We start from the raw sequence: 22,105 nt of genomic DNA on the forward strand, positions 1-22,105 counted from the left end.
CATTTGATGGTTTGTCAGCGAAAGGAAATGATTTTCAAAAAAAGAAAAAAGAGAAAAAGAAAGAAAAAATGCCCGTCTGGCTCATACAATGATAAAAGAAATTCATGATGAAATGGCAGCAGATTAGATAATCTCAAAGAAATGGAAATGCTCCTCTGCTGGCAAGGTATTACTCGAGCAGCTGAAAGAGGGAAGGGAAGCAGGAGGTCATCAGGGTCCCCACAGAGAGGTGCTGATAATGGAGTCACATAAGGGAGCTCACTGAGTCCAGTTTGAAAAGGAGGACCTGCCTGGACTGGAGATCCCTAGGAGGGGAAGCACAGCAGGAAAATGGTGCTTCCTGAATGGCGGATGATGTTATAGTTCCTCCTGGCAAGCCTAGGGGCTGATGGAGACCCCAAACCAGAGCAAAGTTACGGGCTCAAAACAGAATGTCGCTCAATTGACAAACCCTGGGTAGGAAACAAGTGCCTGCAGGTTGGCATGGCACTTCAGCTAGGCAGGGGTACAGATGGGCAGGCGTGACAGTGGGGGGGCCCTGATGGTCTGGCACGTTGAGCAGCAGCACCAGCAAACCAGGAAGGAGAAGCTCTGGAGTGACCAGGCTTCCCACCACGCTGGAACAAGGATGAGCTGTCTGTCCCTGCTCAAGCATGCAGGTCTCTCAGGCTCACTGCACAGCAGGACGTACCGCATCAATATTTGCTGAGGCAGTGGAACATCCCATAGCAAAAAACTGGTTGCTGGGCCATGAAGTGTTAATGACGTTCGGATACATGGAAGCCATTCTCCACAAGGAAACGCTCTTCCCAATAGGAATAGGAAACTGGCTGGGAGAGGTACTTTCCCCAGGATGGGGGTGTCTGCAGGGAAATGGGGTGCTCTTCAGGGAAAAGAAGCAGCACCCGCTCCCCACAGAGAAGCGGAACTCTTCAAGTAAATAAACTATGACAAGAGGGGAAAGAACTACCCTGGAAAAGGGCAAATTCAGGACAATGGAGATATTCCAGACAGGGAGAGAGCAGGAATTAGCAGATAAGCTCTTCAGTGTGAAGATCGCGTTTCCCTGTTTCCTCACAGGCAGTGGGAGTCTGGGTGTCTGTGAGGAAACAGGCAACCCACTGGATGTTGACATCCCTGCAAAGACAGATGTACACAGGTCAGCCAAGCTCCCTGCCTAGGAAGGTGAAGCCCTAGGGAAAGTCTCTGGTATACAAAGGCCATGCTTAACCCCCTTCAAGGGGGAATGGAGAGACAGAGCTGCAGAGATTGTGCAGGAAAGCTGGGCTGGGGGAAATTTGCATGTGATGCTGCATGGAGTTAGCATGTCGGGGAAGTCTTTAGTGGGTTCTCAGTCTCCCCATAAGCAGTGGGGTGGGTTAGTCTACAGCGTTTGGGAGCTTGGTCTATGAGGGATGTTACAGTTATAAAAACGGATTGAAAATGCTTTGAAGTTTAGTTTGGATTTGAAAGTTGTATTACCCGTCCTAGCAGTAACTTTTAATTGTATCTCTGGAAATTGGTAAAATTGTCAGTCTGGCTGGGGAGGCATTGATTAAAACCTGAGAAAAGAAACAACAGAGAATGTGAGAAGAGCTGAAGTGAGAGAGAATTACTTACCTCAGCTGCTCTGCACTCTACTTACCTCCACTGTGCTGTCCGAGACCTTCTCCCCCAAATCCTTCCTGCCTTTGGGATAAAACAAAAGACGTCACTCACGAGGTCTGTACCTCTAGTCAAGAGCTGGCCCTCAAACTGTGGACTAGAAAGCTAAAGGGAGAGATGCAGGGCCAAGCAAGACTGTCGACTGCAAAAACAAATACAGACCCTCCTGCAATCTGACAGCTGCTTAGTGGTGTAGGGTGAAGCTCCTTTAGGGGGCCTGGGGGGACCCCAGTCCTATCCTGAGTTGCTGATCTCAGTGCTGGTGAGTGTCAGTACCACCAGTGAGTTGGTAGCCACTCCCCTCTGCACCTGATTTTTGCTGGCATACAAGCCAAGACGTGAATGGACAGAAAGCCTTGGATGCAAAGAGGCTGGCCCAAAGTGTTGGTGAAGAGGAGGAAGGTGATGGTGCTGTGTTGCATCAGTTCAGGGAAGAGAAGGCATGCCAGGTTCCCCAGCAGTCACCTAGGCTCCATCGGTAACGCCTCTCTGCTAGCTGGCGCAGCTACAGGCTGGGTAACGAGACTTTAATGGCTTTTCTAAGGTATCTGAAGAAAGCATGTGTTCTCATCTTCCCACTATGTGCCCAAGGCTAAAGGATACAAAACTGAACATTTCTTTTTGGTAGTTATTCTCACAGGAATCAGTGAGAACACATTTGCAAAGGCAGCACTGCTTGACCAAGAGAAGCTGGGTGTCCTCTTACCTGTTGGAGAGCCTTGCTTAGACTGCAGTTCCATCTGGGCTCCGTTGGTCCTTAATGAGAGAGTCTTTGCCCCTTGCTGTTTCTCCAGCTCCCCTGCAAGACAGACATACAGAAGTGAATGAGGAGAGGGCTGGAGGGAAGGATACCAGCATACTGGAGGAGCAATATGGGAAGTCAGCAAGGAGAATTAATGCAAGAAAATGACAAGAGAGTGTCAAGAAGGAAGGGAGAAAGGAACAGCAAAGAAAAAAACAGAAACTGGAGAGGACTTTAGGTGTGGAGCAACTTATATACATGGACACCTAATCTGTGTAAGACAGGTCACAGAGGGACACAGTACAGACTGCTTGTCCCCTAGACATTCCTGGAGTGAAGGACAACTCTATGAAGGCTACCAGACCTGTCTTGCACTTCCCAGCTATCTACAGATCACATCTGCATAGTCAAGGGAGTATGGGCTGGGCTGGAGAAGAGTCTTCTGGGTCTGACAGTCTAAGCTTCATGATTCCAGGCCACTGTATCACACACCCTGTTTTATAAGCATCATAAGTAGTGAAGTTCTTTCCTTTCTCCTGCTGATGGGTGGTCACAGAGCCTGATTGCTTTTTCACCCTATTGGTGAGCACGAGAACAATCCTGTGCAGACTTGTGCTACTCATCCTCTTTCCTCCTGTTCCTGAAGAACCCGTTTCCTTTACCCTTTCTCCTTTGTAGACACATGCAGTGTGATGGCATTGCAGCATAAATTGTATTAGAGGCCCTTACATTCAATTCGTATCTGCTCCAGCTCTGTCACTTCTGCTATTGACTCTTTCAGATCTTCCACAAACTTCTGCATTTCCTCAGCACCAAGAGCACAGAAGTGTAGTACCTGTTTCTTCTCTGAGCCCGAAACTGGAGTCACCAGTGTGATGCCATGGGGGTAATCTGTAAAGAAGATGAGTTAAGAAAATACAGAGGAGTTAGGCATCCTTGCTGGGGTAGTTGGCTGATTTGGTACCTCTGCAGGACAGAGAGTTTCCAACATGATTCCAAAGGAATCATGGCAGGGGGGTTGGAACCAGATGATCTTCAAGGTCCCTTGCAACCTTTACCATTCTGTGATTCTACGAATGGCACACATAGAGCTTGTCACACTGCAGACTGTGGGAAGCAACCTGCAGCATTCCAGCCCTCCAAGGGAACAGAATGGCCAAGCTGCAGCAGCAAGGCAAGTGCCACCAACACCACAGCACTGGCAAAATCAGGAAACTCTAGCTCTTAGTTACACGTAGTGCAACATCAGTTCTGGGAACCTGAGCACAGAGGTAGGACTGTAAAGCCCTTCTGAATCTGCAGAGGAGTAAACAGTATATGTAAGAGGCCAACGATACTTTTTCTTCTGTTGGAGATACAGCAGGAGAGGTTGGCTCCTGCAGTCAAAACCAGAACAGCCAGTAACATCCACAGTGGCAGAACTTTTCCCCAGAACATGGCAGGAGTGTTGGCACAGCATGGCTGTGGAGCTCCTCGTGCTGTGCAGAAAGATTGGTAAAGATGTGGGTTTGTAGGTCTCCACTTACTACTCCCCAACAGGCAAAACACATGGGAATGTGAATGCAAGGACATGCCCAGAGAGTGAAAAGATCACAGCAAAAGTCCTTGTGTTTGAAAGATCAGGCTGGGTGCAGGAAGATGGTGGCTGGAGATTCAGCCAACAGAAGCAGGAGAACGAGAGTGTGCAGAGAACTTGCTACGCTTGTGACTGGACTTTCTCTACCTTTTGCTCAGTGGCCAGTGGTTTCAAACCCTTTTCTCCTTCTCTCTCACCTTTTTTTACATTTAATTTCTCTCTTCCCCTGTCCTGCATTTTCTTCTCCTCCACTGCTCTTGCATCTGCCTGCCTTCCCCACCCCCTTCCTTTCTCAGCCTTTACCAAACAAGTCAAAGGACCAGCCTGCTATTTGCTTCCAGCCCTCAGCTCGCCCCGTTTGCATCCCACGCCCCTCTTCCCACCCTGTGTCTGTCTCCTCTGTTCCGACTACAAGCTCTTTGGGATATCTGCTTTTCTGTCTCTTCAGGGGTTACACAACACGATGCCTATACCAGAAGATCCGTGGGCACTCCCAGGGTAGTCACAATACCCCTGCAAGCCGATCCCAGCTCTGACGGTGCCTCCTGGGGATGCTCATTTACGAATGACTCTTTTGTACACACAGGGAGGTGAAAGCCTCTGCACGCTGCTGAGGGTAGGCTGTTGAAAGAGTGACTCGTGCTGCCAATAGGGTAAAAAACTTCGTACAGCCACAGTGCTGCTACAGTCTTCCTTCCTCGCAGCACGTTCTGCAGGTGGTCACAAAAACCCCAGTGGGCATCAGCCACGCTTGCCTGGGACTGCTGTGCAGCCCCTCTGCCTGTGCCAGCAGGAAGCCTGCCTGTTGCTGGAACTCCTCCACTGCACAACCAGCCTCAGTCAAGACACATCATGGCTCTGTTCCCAGACCACCAAGGTCAGGCTGACTAGGGCTGGCCTCTCGCCATACTTTGGTGGGTGCCGTTCCAAGGGCTCTGCTTCTCCCTTAGGAAGCTTTCAGCACAGCACGGCACAGTGCGGGGAGGCAGCAGCAGCACCTGAGCCTTTATCAGTATCAAAGGCTAAGGTGGGTGTTGTGACTCTAGGCAGGAGAGGAGAGGGGCTAAACCTGGCAGAAGCAGTTTTGTCAACGAGGTTCTCCACCTACACTTGGCTCCTGAGAGCTCAATGAGATGTGTCTGGGGATTGATTTTCTCATTCTTCCACGTTAGGACTCTCCTTGCCACCATTAGAAGCCAGATCCATCAACAAGTTTAAGTTCAGCCCTTCTGCAGGTGCTCAGACACAGTGAGAGGTACCAGGAGCCTCTTCTCAGCGGGCTGTACCTGGACAGTGATCTCCTCAGCACCAAGCCTCAGTTTCCTCCCCTCCACTTTTAACCCTGATGGAATCTCTTTTCTGATGCAAACTCACACTGGTGACAGAGCCCCCTCCCTCCTTCTCCTTTTCCCTGCCAAACCCCTCCAGGCAACCCAGGAGCAATGGACTTACATTCATTCTCAAAGAGATGGAACTGCATTCCCAGCAGGCCAACTGACTTGCAAAATGTGTACGTTGAGGAGCTTTTCTTCTTGGGACAAAGCTTGAGGATCTGTTGGAGGGAGAGAGGAATCACTGGGCAGGGTGCTGGGGAACAGTGAGGCAAGAACAATGCAAACTGCTCAAAGCAAAAACCTTTTTGCAAGCTCTGTTAATTGTACACGGGAGTAACACTTGGTGACTGACAGGCTCTTTGCCTGGAAAGCTGCCTGACGTGCTGCACTTTAAACAACACTTCTGAAATTCTGTATACACAGTCCTGGAGCCCACTCAGCTCTCTGTCTCCCCGGAGTGCTGGCTTTTTGATGCCCACATTTCTGATTTTGCAAGGATAATTTTCTTCACTGAGGGCCAGATCAAAAGGCAAAGGCAAGCCTGTTAGAAATACCTCAGAGCTGGGAACAAAAGCATATGTGAATGCTGCACTGCCTTCGCTCCCTCAGCACTAGTTCTTACGGATTTGATTTATCCCACGGAGTAGAGGGATGGCAAGGAGCAGACCCTCTCCCAGGTTCAAACTGTACAAATTGGTGCGGAGGAATAGGTGGGGAAAGCTCTCTTGTCCTCTGTTCCTACAAAAGGGTTTGGTTTTAGCCTTACATTTGCAACAGCCACAGTTTCATTTCGCCATTAAATTCAGCAGAGCTTCCACCTTGTTTGGCCTCCCCCCAGTCTCAGTGTACCTCTGCCCTCCCTTGTACCTGTCTGAACTCAGCTGCAAGGTTGCTGAGCCAGGCTGCTTTTAAAAACGCTATACACGTTTGGGGCTCCAGTAAGTAGTACCTACTTTCCTACAGCCTTTGCAGTGTTAGAAGGCAGTGGTTTTAAAGTGTCTGGCAGGAAAGATTTAAAGTGCATGGGAGGGCTCTGTCTACTATAGTACCAACAGACAAAGAAGTGAACCTCCTTTTCATGAAACGAACCTCCCTGCTGGCAAAGGCATGAGAGAGAGCAATGACATTGCTTGGATGGCTGTGGGATGTGGCACTTTGCTTTTTCAAGGGTTAGAGGAGTTTTAGATTTGGCAGGTTTTTAACAGTGAAGGATCCAGAGCTGTGTCTTACAATGTTGATGGATCAGGAGATGGTCTGTCCTTAGGGGAGGGGGGAAATGGATGTTGTGGACTTGTTTTAGATTTCTGTATAGAAATCAGGGCAAGTTTTGTCACTGCAGTGCCTAATTGCCAGAGCATACTCACCACCAGCAGGTCATTGAAGAGAAAAACCTCCCTCTGGTGAGCTGCCTGCTTCTGCACTTTGTTCACATCAGTCACTTCGTACAAGCGGCTGCAGCAGACCAGCCGGCGATGGGGCACAGACAGAACCTGCAGAAGACCCACAAGAGCATCCAGAGGCTGAGGGAGCTGCAGTTGTGGGTCTCCCCCACCTCAGCCTGCACAGTGACAGTAGCACAAGCCAATTCTGCACACTCTGCCTACTCAAATTGTCTCCTCACCACCACTCCTCACCATCACTTTTCCTCCTAGTGCAACAGCAGAGAGAGCTACGCCTTTGTCATCTGAGTAACTCAGAAGAGTGGGACAGGCAACGCTCTCCCTCACACATCCTATCTTCATATGCCTCTGGCTTCCAACCAAATGGCAACTGCTCATCCTCTCACCCCACTGGACATCTGCAGGTTTCCTGGACTTCGATAAATTATTCTGCTCATTTTGAATAAACAGTATATACGGTCTTGCATTACGGATTGTTTATTGCTAAAGAAGATGTCTCTGCATTTCTGGGTCTCTTAACCCCAGCAATCCTCAGGGAACTCATTAGAGACAGGTGAGTGAACTTGTTTTCTATCACTTTGCCTTTTGCTTCCTACACCCTCACAAGGTCTGAAAGTCTGCAACATTGCAGAGCTGTCCCTGGAGCACTGGCATGCAGGACCTGCAATGAGATTCTCCGGCAAACAATTACCACACCAGGTACTGTAAGCTCTGGCCAAGGAGACCCCCCAGGATTAGAAAAGAATGACATAGCAGGGAAGAACGTGTTTGGAGAAAAAGCAGTGAATTGATCAACACAAGCAAGGAAAATATAACAGAAGAGGAGTAGGGGCATAGAGAAAAAAGGCAGAAAAGAGGGCAGTGAGGGAGGTGAGGGTGAAAGGGGTGAGTGGGTGCCAGTGGGGTTATGGGTGCTCACTGTTTTCATTCCAACTATGGACTTCTCCACTTTGGTGACATAAGTCACATGGTCCTCATTGGATTTTAGCTCTTTCTGCTGGATCCTTTCATAGATCCCCACCACCAGCTCCCGTGGGATGTCAGCACCGTCGTCCACCCCTGCAAAACACAGAAAATGCTGGGCAGGCTAGGCAGGGGGAAAAGGAAAGGGAAGAAGCGGTCGTCGCTGACAGGCAACTACTGCACTCTGCAGTGCTAGGAAGGCCGAAGGGAAAGAGCAATACTTTGCTGCAGGCTGTCTTCTTTCTTGCTCTAACACACCTAATGCAACAGCAGGAGAGACTGACATCTCTAAGGTCAATGCAGAAGATTTTATTATTCCATTGCTCTGCATGGTGGCTCCTTTCCATGTGTTCCCTAAGGTTTTACAGCCACAATTTCACATTCATATATCTCGGGCCACTCAGCAGCAACCCCTGCACTGATCTCATATCATCAGAAGTGCTAGATGTGGAGGAGATCTGTGACGGGATCCAGCTGCTCCTCCTGCCAATGCAAGTGTCAGCTCTCCTGTTTGCTTGGTGGCCTCCACCGTTTTCCTTCTGTGATGACTCCTAGGAGTAATACTTTCCTGTTACTCTGTCTGTGATATCTCTTTCTCCGCCCTGTCCCTTTCCTCTTTTACAACTCCTTAGATAAGTCTCCAAATTTTGCTGTCTGACCCTTTCAGAGCCTGGCAGAAAAGTTTTCCTTCACCCTTCCCTGAGTTAAACACCACAAATTAAACTGCCAGTCTTTCATCTGAACTGAATTCTTTCAGTCATTTTATATTGATTTTCTTTGCTTTCCCTCCAGCTCCCTTGTCTGAGATGTACTATGCTGAGTGATGCAGGCGAGGAACTGCTGAGGAACGGAGAGGCACTGTCATCTCCTGGCTCCCTCATCCATGTCCTTGCAAATGTAGCCTGAATACTCTGTCTTTTTTCAAACACAGGCTGGTGAAGCTACTGACCTGGGCACTGGCCTGCAGATAAGTCTGGGATGAATTGTCTCCCCTTGTCTTCAATGGGGTGACACTCACTTGCTCTAGTGAGTTGTGGTGGGTTACTCACTGGAGGTGAGTGATCCTCATGCCGGCTGAATTCATTGTGATGTGAACTGGCAGATATCCAAGCAACTCTAAGTTAAGATCAAAAAACCTTTTGAGTTAGTGCTATCAGCTGTAATATCAAAGGGGATGATGGCAGGTATCAGCCCCATTCAGTGTCTCGGGAAATAACTTGAAAGAGGGCCCCAGTGTCACATTGTACCAGTCTGAAGTGGACAACAAATTGGAGAAGGTGTGGGAGGCTGAGACGACACTTTCTGAACAGCAGTCAGGACAAAGAAACAAGTCAAAGGAACCCACAGAAGTCCAAAATCTAGACAGAGATTTACAGTGGAAAAACTTTGCGGGAGCTTCATCCGAATTGCAGCTGTGCAATAAGAGACACTTGAAAGGTGGCTGACCCAGGACGACCTAGGAGTGAACATGGCTGGGAAGTTGGACAAGAATTTGTCTAGACATGATGTCCAAAAGGCCAAACAATACTAAGCTGCATTAGCAGAACTGAAAATAAGGAGGAGGCAGTGGCTCTACACACGAGTATGTTGTGACCACATCTGAAAAAGTGCTTTTAGCAACCTATTACCGAGATGGGAAGAACCGACCTTGAAAACCAGAAGAAAATTGATTTGGGGAACTGATGTATCAGAAATTGCGAAGAGGTAATGTATGCATGAACTCTGTCAGGCCTACAGTTACTATAAGTAATTGCAAGCAATTAAGAAGGGGAAGATTTAGCCTGAATAGAAGGAGAATGTGTTCATATATTCAAAGCAGCAAGCAGGGGAAGGGCTTGTTTAGCGCAATCCAGCAGTGTCTAAGAAGGATGGAGCTGAACAATAGGAAAATGTAATACAATGGACTGCTTCCAAGCTGTGAGATCTATTAAAAGATTAAACCATCTCTCAAGGAAAATGATTAGTTTCTGAGAGGGCTGGACAGCTTTCAGCAGAAGACAAAGCTTAGATTTTCCCCTTCCCCAGGGTCCTAGAGGACACCTCAAGGAACCCTCCATGTCTGGCTTACAGGGAACAGCTGCAGCCCTGGAGAAAGGCAGCTCCGCCAGGCTTTTGCTGCCTTCACCTAGGCAGAATTCAGAGCAGCAAGAGGGCAAACAAATGAAAGCAGGACCCTCACCTCTCAGATTGCGAATGAAGTCCTCCAGCATCATCTTCCTGTCAGGCTTGATGTTGGGGCTGTACATGTCCGTATTGAGGAGGATGATTGCAAAGGCCAAGATGAAGATGGTGTCCGGGTTGTGAAACTGCTGGACGACGTCCGGGTTACACATGCAGTACCTCTGGCTGCAGCAGGAGGGATGCACACACTTAACATGGAACACGGGAGTCTTCTGCTCCAGGGTGGCAATGTCTCCATCACAAGTGCGTCACACTCCTCTTTTCACTCCACCCCTCACACAAATCAGAAGGAACTGACTGCTCTCTGAAGGCAAATTTACCCACCAACGGCTGAAAGTAGACCACTGAGCCTTCAGCCTTCCTGTTCTCAGGAATCAAAAGAGCAAGTGAGACTAGAGAGGACTACTCAGGCTGGTGTCACTGTGTCAGGGTAATATAGGAGGAGACTACTCCAGCCTGCCTTCCTAAGGGCAAAGCACTCCTCTGGATGCACCGATGGAGCAACCCAGCAGCCCTGCAAGCCCCACTGCTGCTCTTCCCATGCGTCACCAATCAACAGGGAGTCCCTTGCTGGCTGACATGGCAGGACTGGCCTCACTCCAGCCCTTTGTGCCCTTGATGCCACTGAACATCTGACAAGGACACGGCTGTGCCGCAGAAGTAGCACAGAGCACTCCATGCTTCAGGAGTCCCTCCGTGATCACCTTCTTTGGAAGGGAGGTCCCTGGCCATTCGCTCCATGGCTGCTGCATGTTTTCTGCCTTGGGTGAGCTCTCTGCGTTCGCCTGGTTGCAGCAGTGGGGCTGCAGGGCTCATTCTCTTACCTGAAAGCCTCAATTAGCCGCTCGACCTTCTGCGCCTCCCCCTGCACGCGGATGTGGGCTTGGAATTTCCGCAGGGCTTCGTCCAGCTCCATGCCTGAGAAGTCCATCTCGTCCACCACGCAGCTGTAGGGGGGGGGAACAGCCTTCATCAGCACCTCCTCCCGCAGAGGACGCCAGCCAGGCTCCCGCACTGTGGTGCCAAGGCTCGGTCCACAAGGGAAATACCACGGGAGAGGCCCTGAGACGTCACTACAGCTGCCCAGATCATACTTAGAATGGGCAGCAATTTCAGACAGGTGATTCCTGCGTTCTACAGCAGGTGAGCAACTCTTGTGCCCAACCATCTATAGATATATGCACGTGTGTGTATATACACCATGATTTATATTGATCTCCTATAATACCATACACAGCATACATATTTACATATACAGAGAAAGTGGATATATATGTATCGATATTCATCCGCATCTGCATCGACACAGATATCCAGACATCTACATTGACATAGGTAGTTAGACACTTCTATCAATACCAATAACAATATAGATACAGATCCACCTGCTTCTGCCTTTCCTATCTTCTGGTTATCCTTCTCACATTGTCCATTCCTCCCTCCCTCTCAGCACACGCACTTGTTTACTACCTGTTTATCCATCCTTCTTTTATCTCTGCTCACTGGGCTGTTCCTGCACTTGTCCGCTCCTCACCTTCCATTCTGTCCAGCACGCATTCCCATTTGCAACCCCTACCTCCTTCACCACTCTTCCCTCCCACTCAACCACTGCAGCAACAATGTTCATTGTGTCTTCAAAGACCAGAGCCAGCTCAGAGAAAATAGGAAATGGAAGCTGTTGTATAGAAACAACATCGCAACATCAGCTGGCTTGTAATAGCAAGGCTGAGTAAAACTCTGCCCATGTAGGCAAACACCAGGAGTCCCCAGCAATTCGTTCTGTCCAAACTCCTATCCATTTCATGCATTTCTACCCATTCTGCACTATCTTTTCCATTTCCACCTTACTTCTGTGCCACGCTTCCCTGTTCTCTGCTGGAAATCCTGCACCTCATACATCTGGTATCGCTTTTGCTTTCACGCTGGTAATTCATAGCTAATCTAGATACCCAAAGAAGGGGATGCCACCTCTCGTGTTACCCACTAAAGCATTCTCAGCTTAGGAAAGTCCTACTGTTAGTCTCCAAAAACTACTACTACAGTTCTTGCTGTCTGTATTAGTCAAATAATCTAGTTTTTCTTATTCTTACTGCATGTTATGTTGGTCATTTGTAATGACAACACCATCCCCGTGCAGCTTCAGCACATTTTGTTCGCGTGTTCCTCCCTTTTGTGTCCAGGTCATTACTGCAAGCATTAATCGAAAGACTAGACTCAGAAAACTCTGCTCATAAACTCCCTTAGGCCCAGCATCCCATTTCAGCGGAGTATGTAGGCACCAATGTCTGCATCAGCCAATTCTCTCCCCCACTTATGATTCCTTTGCTAATTTCTCTCTCTTCCACTCTCAACTAACAATTTCTCATGTCAAACGCTTTGCTGAAGTCTAGAATTACCTTCTGCATGTCCCTTGGCAAGAAAACCAGTTATTTTAACAAAGACAGACATTTAATTAATCTACTCTCCACTGGCTTTGGTATGTAGCATTTACCTTCCTGTCTGCCATTACTCTTTCCCAAAAATAAATTCTCAAAGCTGACATTCTATCTGACAGACCAAGAAATTCACAGGTGTCAAACTCCCATTTTCTTTAAGCCTTCCTTAAATACAAAGTGATTAATTTGCTAATCTTCAGTCATATGGCACCAGCTTGACATTACAAGTGTATTAAAAATTCAAGGACTTCATAGTTTCTGCTTTTATATACCTTGGATGCTAATTCTATCTCCCCCTTTTTGTTTCATCCTTTGTATTGTGTTTGGTGTGCTTTCTCATGTTGTAAAGGTTAAACCGACCCCAAACTTAAGGTTAGGAGGAAATTTTCCCCAAGACAGGTTGTCTGGGACTGTATGAGGAGTGGCACAGGGAAAATAGAGGGGGAGGGGATTAGCTCTTTTCTAGATGCTTTTATTTCCTAGGATTATCTGGAAATTATACCAAACACATCTCTGCTAATAAAGGGATGTGCCGTCATCAGTTTCTTCTTCTTTGCTTCTGTGGTAAACTGGAGATGTGTCTGTTGGTCTTTTCTTTTATTGGGGACCTAATAAATGTTTATAAATATCTGCAGGGTGGATGTCAAGATGATGGGGCCAAACTCTTTTCAGTGGTGCCCAGCGACAGGACAAGGGGCAACGGGCACAAACTGAAGCAGAGGAAGCTCCAGCTGAACCCGAGGAAGAACTTCTTCCCTCTGAGGGTGACGGAGCCCTGGCCCAGGCTGCCCAGGGAGGTTGTGGAGTCTCCTTCTCTGGAGATATTCCAGACTCGCCTGGACAAGGTCCTGTGCAGCCTGCTCTGGGTGACCCTGCTTCGGTAGGGGGTTGGACTGGGTGACCCACAGAGGTCCCTTCCAACCCCTGCCATGCTGTGATTCTGTGATTCCACAGTGCTGCAGATTGCTGTTGGGAAGTGTTCTGTGAGCTAGGCTGTTGAATGCCAGGTGCAGCCTTTCTAGATCAAAAATCTACTGCATGGTGCCTCAAATGGGTGAGGGACGGGGTTCAAATGCTCAGGGACGTCTCGCTAATCCTCCATTCCCCTACTGATTCAGGAGTTGAGGTATCATTGCTTAACCGGAGTGACACCCAGAGAACAACTTACCAAGAGCTCTGTCTGAACATGGGGTGTTCAGCATCTTCTAAGTTTGGAGTCGTTACAACCTCAGATAGGAAAAGTGGGCTCTTTCCCCGAACAAACTCCATAAAATCAAAACGTAGGAACAACTAGTGAGGAGCAAAGGCAGAGAATTAATGGGGCTGCTCTCATAGGAAACCTTACGTGGAATCTTCTCTTTCCTCTCCAAGAGGTGGACTGCAGAAACACTCACAAACGGTTTCTGCCAACAGCAAAAACTTCCTCCACTGCCTCTTTCCTTTGTTATTTTTATTTTTCTCATACTTATACTCGCATGTCCCTTGGGTTGACATCAAGGCATTCTGCTTCTTGGAATTTATCTTTGAAAGTAAGAAAAGTTTTTCTCTGGTTAGTCATTACTGTGTTCACAGCTGCAACCACCTCTGCAGTCAGACCTTTGTTATTATTTTTTACTCCTTTCCAATGGGTGATGTTTCTCAGCACTGACCTCAATGATTTTGCTGTTATTGCCTGCTTCCAGACGTGTGAAAGCAGAGTCCTTGCACACACCAGCGAGACCTGCTGCGGTCACCCTAGTCACCCCAATCCACCAGCATCAAATCATGTATCTTTTGCTCTCTCCCTCATTGATCAATCCTTCCCCTTCCAAGGAGGCTGCTCTAACATGTCCTCCCTTTTGTGTACAAATCTCAAATAATAAAGTCAATGCCCTTGATACAGAACGCATCAAGACTTTATTAGGACAAGTAGGACAAGGCAGCTGTTTATAGCTCTTTCCAAACTCAAACAGGCATTGCTACATGAGTTATGCTCAGCCTCTCCTTTGACAGTTTCTTTCACAGAGTGACAGATGCAGGTTTACTTTGTAAATTCGAAGACGAACTCCTGGGACTCCCTTCCACTTGTCTCTCAGCCCAGAGAAGGGTGCCCCCCGTCCTTCTTCCTGAGAAAAGCCGACTAGGCAGAAAGGACAGGTTAGGAAGAAAGCTTGACTCAAGCAAAGTCAGCCTGAGCTTCCATTTGATTCATCTGACAAAGCCTGCGTCAAAGGCCTGAGGAATAGTTCCTAGAGGGGCCATCAGGTATGCTGCTACTTTCTGCTGCTAGACAGACAGTAGAAAGAATGGTGGATCCTAGTTGTCTGATACTTTTTGTGAGCAAATTTGACAGAGAAAAATGCATTCAAAGAGCCAAACATCCTTGTGCCATGGGGCTGCCATGTTCCCGCTCCTCTTCGAGGTGGCTACAAGTTTTGCTGCCTTGCCTGACCTCAGATTCCTGGACAGACTCCTGTTCACTTTCCGAAGATACAGAATCACAGAATCACAGAATAGTAGGGGTTGGAAGGGACCTCTGTGGGTCATCTAGTCCAACCCCCCTGCCGAAGCAGGGTCACCCACAGCAGGCTGCATAGGACCTTGTCCAGGCGGGTCTGGAATATCTCCAGAGAAGGAGACTCCACAGCCTCCCTGGGCAGCCTGTTGCAGTGCTCCGTCACCCTCAGAGGGAAGAAGTTCTTCCTCATGTTCAGACGGAACTTCCTGTGCCTCAGTTTGTGCCCATTGCCCCTTGTCCTGTCACTGGGCACCACGGAAAAGAGCTTGGCCCCATCCTCCTGACACCCACCCTGCAGATATTTATAAGCATTTATAAGGTCCCCTCGCAGCCTTCTCTTCTTCAGGCTGAACAAGCCCAGTTCCCTCAGCCTCTCCTCGTAGGAGAGATGCTCCAGTCCCCTCACCATCCTCGTAGCCCTGCGCTGGACTCTCTCCAGTAGCTCTTCATCTTTCTTGAACTGGGGAGCCCAGCACTGGACACAGTACTCCAGATGAGGCCTCACCAGGGCAGTGTAGAGGGGAAGGAGAACCTCCCTCATCCTGCTGGCCACACTCTTCTTGATGCACCCCAGGATCCCATTGGCTTTCTTGGCAGCCAGGGCACACTGCTGGCTCATGGTTAACCTGTCGTCCACCAGGACACCCAGGTCCCTCTCCGCAGAGCTGCTCTCCAGCAGGTCCACCCCAAGCCTGTACTGGTGCATGAGGTTGTTCTGCGGTGCCTATGTCAGAGGTGCCTATGTCAGAGGTGCCCATGTCACAGGTGCCTCTGTTGGAGCTCCCCTGAAATGCAATGCAACTTTCCTTCATGGAACTAGAGCAAGGAGGTATTTTCTTTCCAAGGTAGAGACCCTGGAAGCTGACATAGGATATCTCGGCGAGTATACTGCAAAAAGTACATCGATCTGGTTAGCCTCCAGAGCTGCAATGTAAAAGGCAGTGTATCCACATGCACGAGGGATATGTCTCTCCCTAGAACTCATTTGCCAATGTAAGGGACAAAGGCTGAGCTGAGAGCGGATGGCTCTTTGCATCCAAGCCATAAACCAGTAGCTCATCTGCATGTGCCAAAACCAGTGCTGAGTTCATTTATCCACAAACAGCAGCGCGCCTGCGAGATGCCTATTCCAGGACCACCAGGAGGCCTGAAGGATAACGAACCAGGAGCCGAGTAATCACCTCATAAAATCTCTTCCTGTTTCAACTCCTTCCTGCCCACAGACTTGCAACAAGCCACAGGAACTGAGCTCACCGTGCATGGAGAGAAGCATTTAGCCCACTACCCAGAGGGACAGGCCTTTGGACGTCTGGATCACGTTGCCAAAGTGAGCAGGAAAAGTGCTGTCACTCTGCCTCACAAAAAAAGGTGGTGGAGTTTGAGGGCTCTTGTGCCCCTTGTATGCACAGGGAGCTGGTCTGTCCTGAGGCACCTGGCAGACAGGCACCTCACAACCGGCAGAGAAGCGCACGCCAGGTGACAGGACAAAAGGGTGGGCTCCTCACTGGATCATTTTGCTTAGCTGTTACCTCTGTGGTGGCCATGCTGCCTCCTAGGCTGCAGGGCATAGACCCCCCCAAAGGAGGGTGGACGTAGTGGCATCAGAGCTGTAAGGACTTAGCACAGGGCTAGGCATGGCAAAAAAGCCTTGCGGCGACAGGGTTCAGTGAAGGCAGGAAGCAGCTGTATGGTGTGGGGCTGGGATCTGCTCGCCCAAGCATGATGACCTATTTTCCAGCTCTTCTGCTCAGGTGACAATGCAGCAGGAGCTGGGCTGCAACTAAAAGCGTCTGTAATGAACCTGCAGCCCGCGCTCAGGAAGGGAGCAAAGGGGGAGGCAGCCAGGTGGAAAGTTTAAAACCACAAGGCACAAAGATATTAATAAAAAACGTCACTCTTCTTGGCTTCCCTAACCCTACAAGCTTTCTGAAGATGAATCAGGCTTAGAGTGGACTGCAGAGTAAGAGCTCAGCTCCCTGGGAGGAGGCTGCTCTGCACACCGGGCTGAGCTAACTGAGGCTCACAGAAAGAAGAGTGAGCAGGACTCACCAATTCCTTGCACCAGCAGGCATGGGCGTGTGTCCCAATCCTGCCCTCCATGCCCTCTCTACAACGGAGACCATGTCCCACACCAGTCTTCCCTTTCTGGGGGATGCTGCACTACATGTATTGCCTGTTCTTTTCTGGGGCTGAGTCATGCCCACTTGCCCTCCAAGGGTTGTTTGTAGCTCACGTGGCTACTCACTTGGGCATCTACTCCTTCCTAAGCTCGAAACTGCCTGCTGTACAATGCCTTACACCAGAGCTGCCTCCCAAGGTGGAGAGCTGTCCCCACTCCAGGCGCATTGGCCATGCAGGGGAGGGTTTTACTCAGCCTTCATCTTCCCCTCCAAGGGACACTGGGAACCCTTGGGGGACAAGAGAAACCATTATTTCCCTGGGCACCTAGGCAGATTCAAGGTGCACCTTCAGCCTTTGCAAGCCTGGCATGGGAAAGCTGCTCTTGTTCAAAAGTTCAGTCTGTGCCACAGCTCTGCTTGCAGCGGGCGGTCAGAACTGCCTAACGCGTTCTTCCCTCCGTCCTGTTTCCATCACATCATTATTTTCCGTCTGAACATGAGGAAGAACTTCTTCCCTCTGAGGGTGACGGAGCCCTGGCACAGGCTGCCCAGGGAGGTTGTGGAGTCTCCTTCTCTGGAGATATTCAAGACCCGCCTGGACAAGGTCCTGTGCAGCCTGCTCTGGGTGACCCTGCTTCGGCAGGGGGTTGGACTGGGTGACCCACAGAGGTCCCTTCCAACCCCTACCCTTCTGTGATTCTGTGATTATCTACTACTCCACAGCAGAAGCTGCAGCACTGCGCTGCTCAAACCCTCCTGTAATGCAGGCGCCCTGTTGATCCTCTGTAATGTCTTCATCGAGAAGGGGAAGGGAGGCTAGTCTGGGCTAACCTGTCAAATTCACTCTGCCAGTCCAAGAAGAATCTAACACTTCTTTGAGAGACAATCTCTTTGCTGGGCTCCCAGCTCTGCCCTTACACTCTGAAAAGCATTTTTTTCTTTCCCTGACTTCCCATGAGAGAAAGAGAAGACAATACACACTTGACAGACAGGAGAGCTGCTCACCCACGGGGAGAGTGTGTCTAACAGCAACTTACAGTCTAACACCAACCAGCCCCCGGCTCAGCACAATGTCTCCTCTGCTTGAATCCCTGCCCCTTTCTCCTCTGACAGCAAATGCACCAGGACAGCCACTTCTGCACTTCCAAGGCCCACGACCTGAACACAAACCACCCAGTACCAGCAGCGCAGCCGACCCCATTCACGGCACCACTTCTATTATCTTGTTGATGAATGAACTATAAATGGAAGCAATTCCTGAGTCAGAAACAGGTGGAGGGAAAGAATGAACTAAAGTGAAGTATGAATGAAGGAGAACAAAAGCAACAAACAAACACAGAATGAAGAGCGCACAAAAAGAAATAAACAATTCCTCTGAGCACGTAATACAAAACACAGGAATGAAGAAAGGATGCAAGAACGATGATGTGTCTCATTTTAAAAACTAGTTATATGTGTTAATGCCTTGGGCCTGACTTTTTTAAAGTAACAAAATCATTCTTCTGCAGAATTTGCCCAGCAGATTTGATAAAAACTGCTCAGTACCAGATCAGTGCTTTAATGGCCCAGGCTACCTCTATACAGCTGTATTCCCTGGGCCAGTAGACATTGAAACTCTGGGGTAGGTCCCCAGTGACTCCTCCCAGATGACTGCAGGGCAGGCTGTGGAAGCAGATAGCCAGGAGAAGAGGCTGGATCTTACTGTGGGATGCTGGATCACAGGGAGCGGTTGTTACTGTGGGATGCTCAAAACTGGTTACAGGTGGGATTTATCCCCTGTCACATGAAATGCCTAAAAGCTAGATGTCCAGTCTAAACTAGCACACTGAGAAAAACAACACCCTTGAGGGACCTGTGTCTCTCCATTGACTAAAGGAATTCATAAATTGATAGAAGACACTAAACTTGGTGGTGGCAAACAAGTTTAATAAAGATAAATCCTATGTTTAAAGATTGAAGCCTTTTCTGCAAGAGAAAATGACATACTGCATCTCCCTAAACAGACAGGCTTGAGCAGTTTAGTGTTATCAAAGGATGTGTGCCAATTACAGCCAGATACTCTTGAAAATCCCCTGCTCTCCCCCTTGCTCCTCCGGCTAGTGTGTGTAATTACTTGTGAGGTATCCAGACACCTTTTCTGGGTTCAAGAAAATCAGTTAAAGGTTGAAAGACAGAGTAGGAGGATGGAAGGGAGAATATCATTTCAGGACTTTTAGGCATTGGGCATGCAGGTGTGAGAAAGCAAAATAGCATACCAAAGTGCTCAAGCCTCATACTATGCTCACCCTCACTCACCCCCTGCCCAGGTACAGAAGAGGCTTTGCTCTGGGAGTTCTGCATTTACTAGGTGGGCAACGAAGAGGGATTGTCTTCACCAGTGCCAAATGCTGCTGTGCACTCCTGCGCTCTGTTGCCTGACTCCAGGAACAGCGGTTGGCTTGTTTGTCAGCCAGCAGAGATTCAATACCTACGGAAGCCAAGAGAAGTTTGCAGAGTACAGGCTCGCGGCTGGACTTACAGCTGAGTCTGGAGTTTGTAACCTGGGCGGCTCTGCCGCGCCTCCAAATGCACAGGGGAGGCTGACACTTCTGCAGATGTTTTAAAAGCTGTCCTATTATTTATTCATGCAGTTGGGTTAGTTCAACCCGGCTCAACAGAAACAATGCTTACAATACAGAATTCTAACACAAGTTTTCACATCGAGCGAAAGCTAAACTAACACAGCAAGCAGCATCAATAATTGAAATTGCTTTTGGGAGGGAGAGGATGGGCCAGGAAGGCTCCAGGGCCAGATCTGGGATGTGGAAGAGCAGAGACATCTCCCCCTGCATACAGGCTTGCTCACTGCAGGTGGTCAGCACCAGTCCAACAACTATTGTCTGCTCGTGGCCACCCTGCCTGGGTATTTGAGCTTGCCAGGACCAGCAGTGCCTGTTCTTCTGCCCACTTGGACCAAAAAATGACTGTGGCATTGGACAAATTGTGCAGAAGATACCATAGGAGCTATCCTGTCTCCTACATGCTCTCCAGGGAATACCACTTACCTTAACACTGGCTTGCTAAGTGTGGGTAGGTGTGGGGACTGCGAGACAGCCCTTGTAGAGTCCATTCTCCCAACCTGTGCCAGTGCTTCTGAGTAATTTGATTGGAGTTGGATGGGGAATGAGAACCAGACTAGGCCTTAGACAGTTCTAGAATGCCAAAAGGTCTTTGAGCTGCCTCTTGCTCCCACACAAACAGCTCAGAAGTTGTGACTAGCCCTTGAGCTACAGTGCACTCGAAACACCAGCACACTGTACTACACTGCCAGTCCTCTTCTTCCTGAAGCAGTTTCAGCAAAAATATCCAGGACGATAATCCTAGGCCAGAATTTCTCCTGGCAATGCCTTGCTCCCATGCCTGTCACACCACTGGGTGTGCAGCCACTGCCCAGCCAGCTCTCACAAGCAGCTGATGAAACCTTGCTTGTAAAAACCACCAACCATTGCCACCCCCAAGCTCAGAACTGGCAGAGGAAGAGAGTAAAAGTACCTGCAAACGGCACAGCTACAACCAGCTGAATGCGTATGTTTTTTCCTCCCTGTTTTAGGACATTTGGTGTATATTTTACGTCTACTTCTACCTTTGCCTTTAAGGAAGACGAATCAGCAATTTATTGTGAAGAGGGGATGGCAGCACAGATTGTTAGTGCAAGAACATCATCTGCTGCCTGCAGAGACCAGACACAGTTTTGAAGCCAGAATTCAGACTCGGTTGCTTGATATATGCCCGTGTACACACAGTTCATGTCCAAGATACGTCCATGTTCACACAGCCTCAACAGCTCCGTTCCCACCTCTGAGCCTTGCTTTCTGCATCCGTAAATAAGGATGGCAGGGGCACTCTTTCATCGACCGTTTGGAGTGCTACATTGAGAGGTGCAGTGGAAACTAGGAGGAAGGAGCATGACGCAGCAGGGCCTGATTTAATGGCCCTCCTGCAACATGTGGAGATGACAGGCAGCCACAACACAGCAGCTCCTGGGCATGGAGGCTGGGAGGCGGACAGCAAGCTTTGCAACAGGGGCTGTTCCCAGGAGCTGCTGACACAGAGTTTGTAGTCACCTGTGAGGCAGAACTTCGTGATTATTTGCCGGGATGATGCCAAATTTAGGGCTACAAGGAAGTGCCAGCCTATTGCTATTGTAATATCTCCCTGTCTGGGCAAAGGCTAGGTTTGGACTTCAGCAGAGTATCTGTCAGGGGAAGCAGCCCACACATTGCTTGCTGGAGAAAAAAAGGCGATTACTTTTAATTGTAGCTCTCTGCATGAAGAGACTAGAGAGAACACGTGTCTCATTGCTGGCCAAATCAATACCCATACAGTATATCAAAAAAAAAAAGAGCTGGACCAAAGGTCAGGTACATGCAGCAATAAGCAGCACCAATTGCAGCAGGAATTAATTTTTAAATTTTGGCCCAGATTTGACTCTTGAACTGGCATCCTCCAGTCTTTTCCTTGAGTAGCAGTGGCGTGTGTATTGGATTTAGTGTTTCTGTTTGGCTTGGTTCAAGAGAAACCACTGCAAAATTCAAAGAAGGCAGGGAACATTTCGGAGAATGGGAGAATACAATAAAGGATCCAGTGCAAAGGACTTCCTGCCTAATGGAAAGGCAGCTCTTACTAAGAACTGTGCTTCTGCCTCATAAAAGAAAGACCCAGCTGCGTGCTGGTCATCCCTTGAAATGGGTCTCTGAGTGAGCTTGTTTCCCCCTGACTGCTCATGTTACATCAGCCTGCACGGCAGCCCTCGCATCCGCACTCTGGTGCAAACTCACCCTGCTTTCACTGTAGCAGTTCTCAGGGTGGGAGAGGTGGTGTCCCCTGTTCCTGATGTCCCCCTCCTATCATACAGAGAGCTGTGCTTTTCTCCTTTTCCCTCTTCTGAAGCAAACCAGGACCAAGCAGCAAATGAAGGCTTATCTCAGTTCCCTGGGCCGACCTTTGCAAGAAAGGCTGTCGTCTTGGACAACACTCAGGACAACAGGGAAGATGCATTTCTTCCCGACACCAGACCCTGCTCCTGCTATGCTGGTGGCTGACAAGTTAGCAATGGTTACGATGTGGAAGGCAGAGCAACAGGCAGGTGCTGAGGTAGTACAGGTCTCAGGTATTCACAGGATTTTGCAGCTGAAATTGCAAGACTTGAAAGA

At 49.0% G+C, this 22,105-nt stretch overlaps 1 protein-coding gene across 5 annotated transcripts in view; it reads right to left on the reverse strand.

Moving 5' to 3' along the window:
• IQSEC3 (IQ motif and Sec7 domain ArfGEF 3) overlaps positions 1-22,105 on the reverse strand; it is a 109,372-nt gene that overhangs the window by 7,141 nt on the left and 80,126 nt on the right. For 3 of the 5 annotated variants that reach the window (XM_075429427.1, XM_075429431.1, XM_075429432.1), the window contains 8 exons: positions 10,686-10,808; positions 9,860-10,026; positions 7,637-7,776; positions 6,682-6,807; positions 5,436-5,535; positions 3,137-3,298; positions 2,372-2,464; positions 1,646-1,689 (listed from right to left, as the gene is read on the reverse strand). In XM_075429427.1, coding sequence (XP_075285542.1) covers positions 1,646-1,689; positions 2,372-2,464; positions 3,137-3,298; positions 5,436-5,535; positions 6,682-6,807; positions 7,637-7,776; positions 9,860-10,026; positions 10,686-10,808 — 955 coding nt within the window. Of the gene's footprint in view, positions 1-1,482; positions 1,563-1,645; positions 1,690-2,371; positions 2,465-3,136; positions 3,299-5,435; positions 5,536-6,681; positions 6,808-7,636; positions 7,777-9,859; positions 10,027-10,685; positions 10,809-22,105 lie in introns of all 5 variants that reach the window. The other 2 variants (XM_075429430.1, XM_075429428.1) reach the window with 1 other exon arrangement.

Source organism: Opisthocomus hoazin, chromosome 8 (genome assembly GCF_030867145.1).
Source record: "Opisthocomus hoazin isolate bOpiHoa1 chromosome 8, bOpiHoa1.hap1, whole genome shotgun sequence".
NCBI classification, from domain to species: Eukaryota; Metazoa; Chordata; class Aves; order Opisthocomiformes; family Opisthocomidae; genus Opisthocomus; species Opisthocomus hoazin.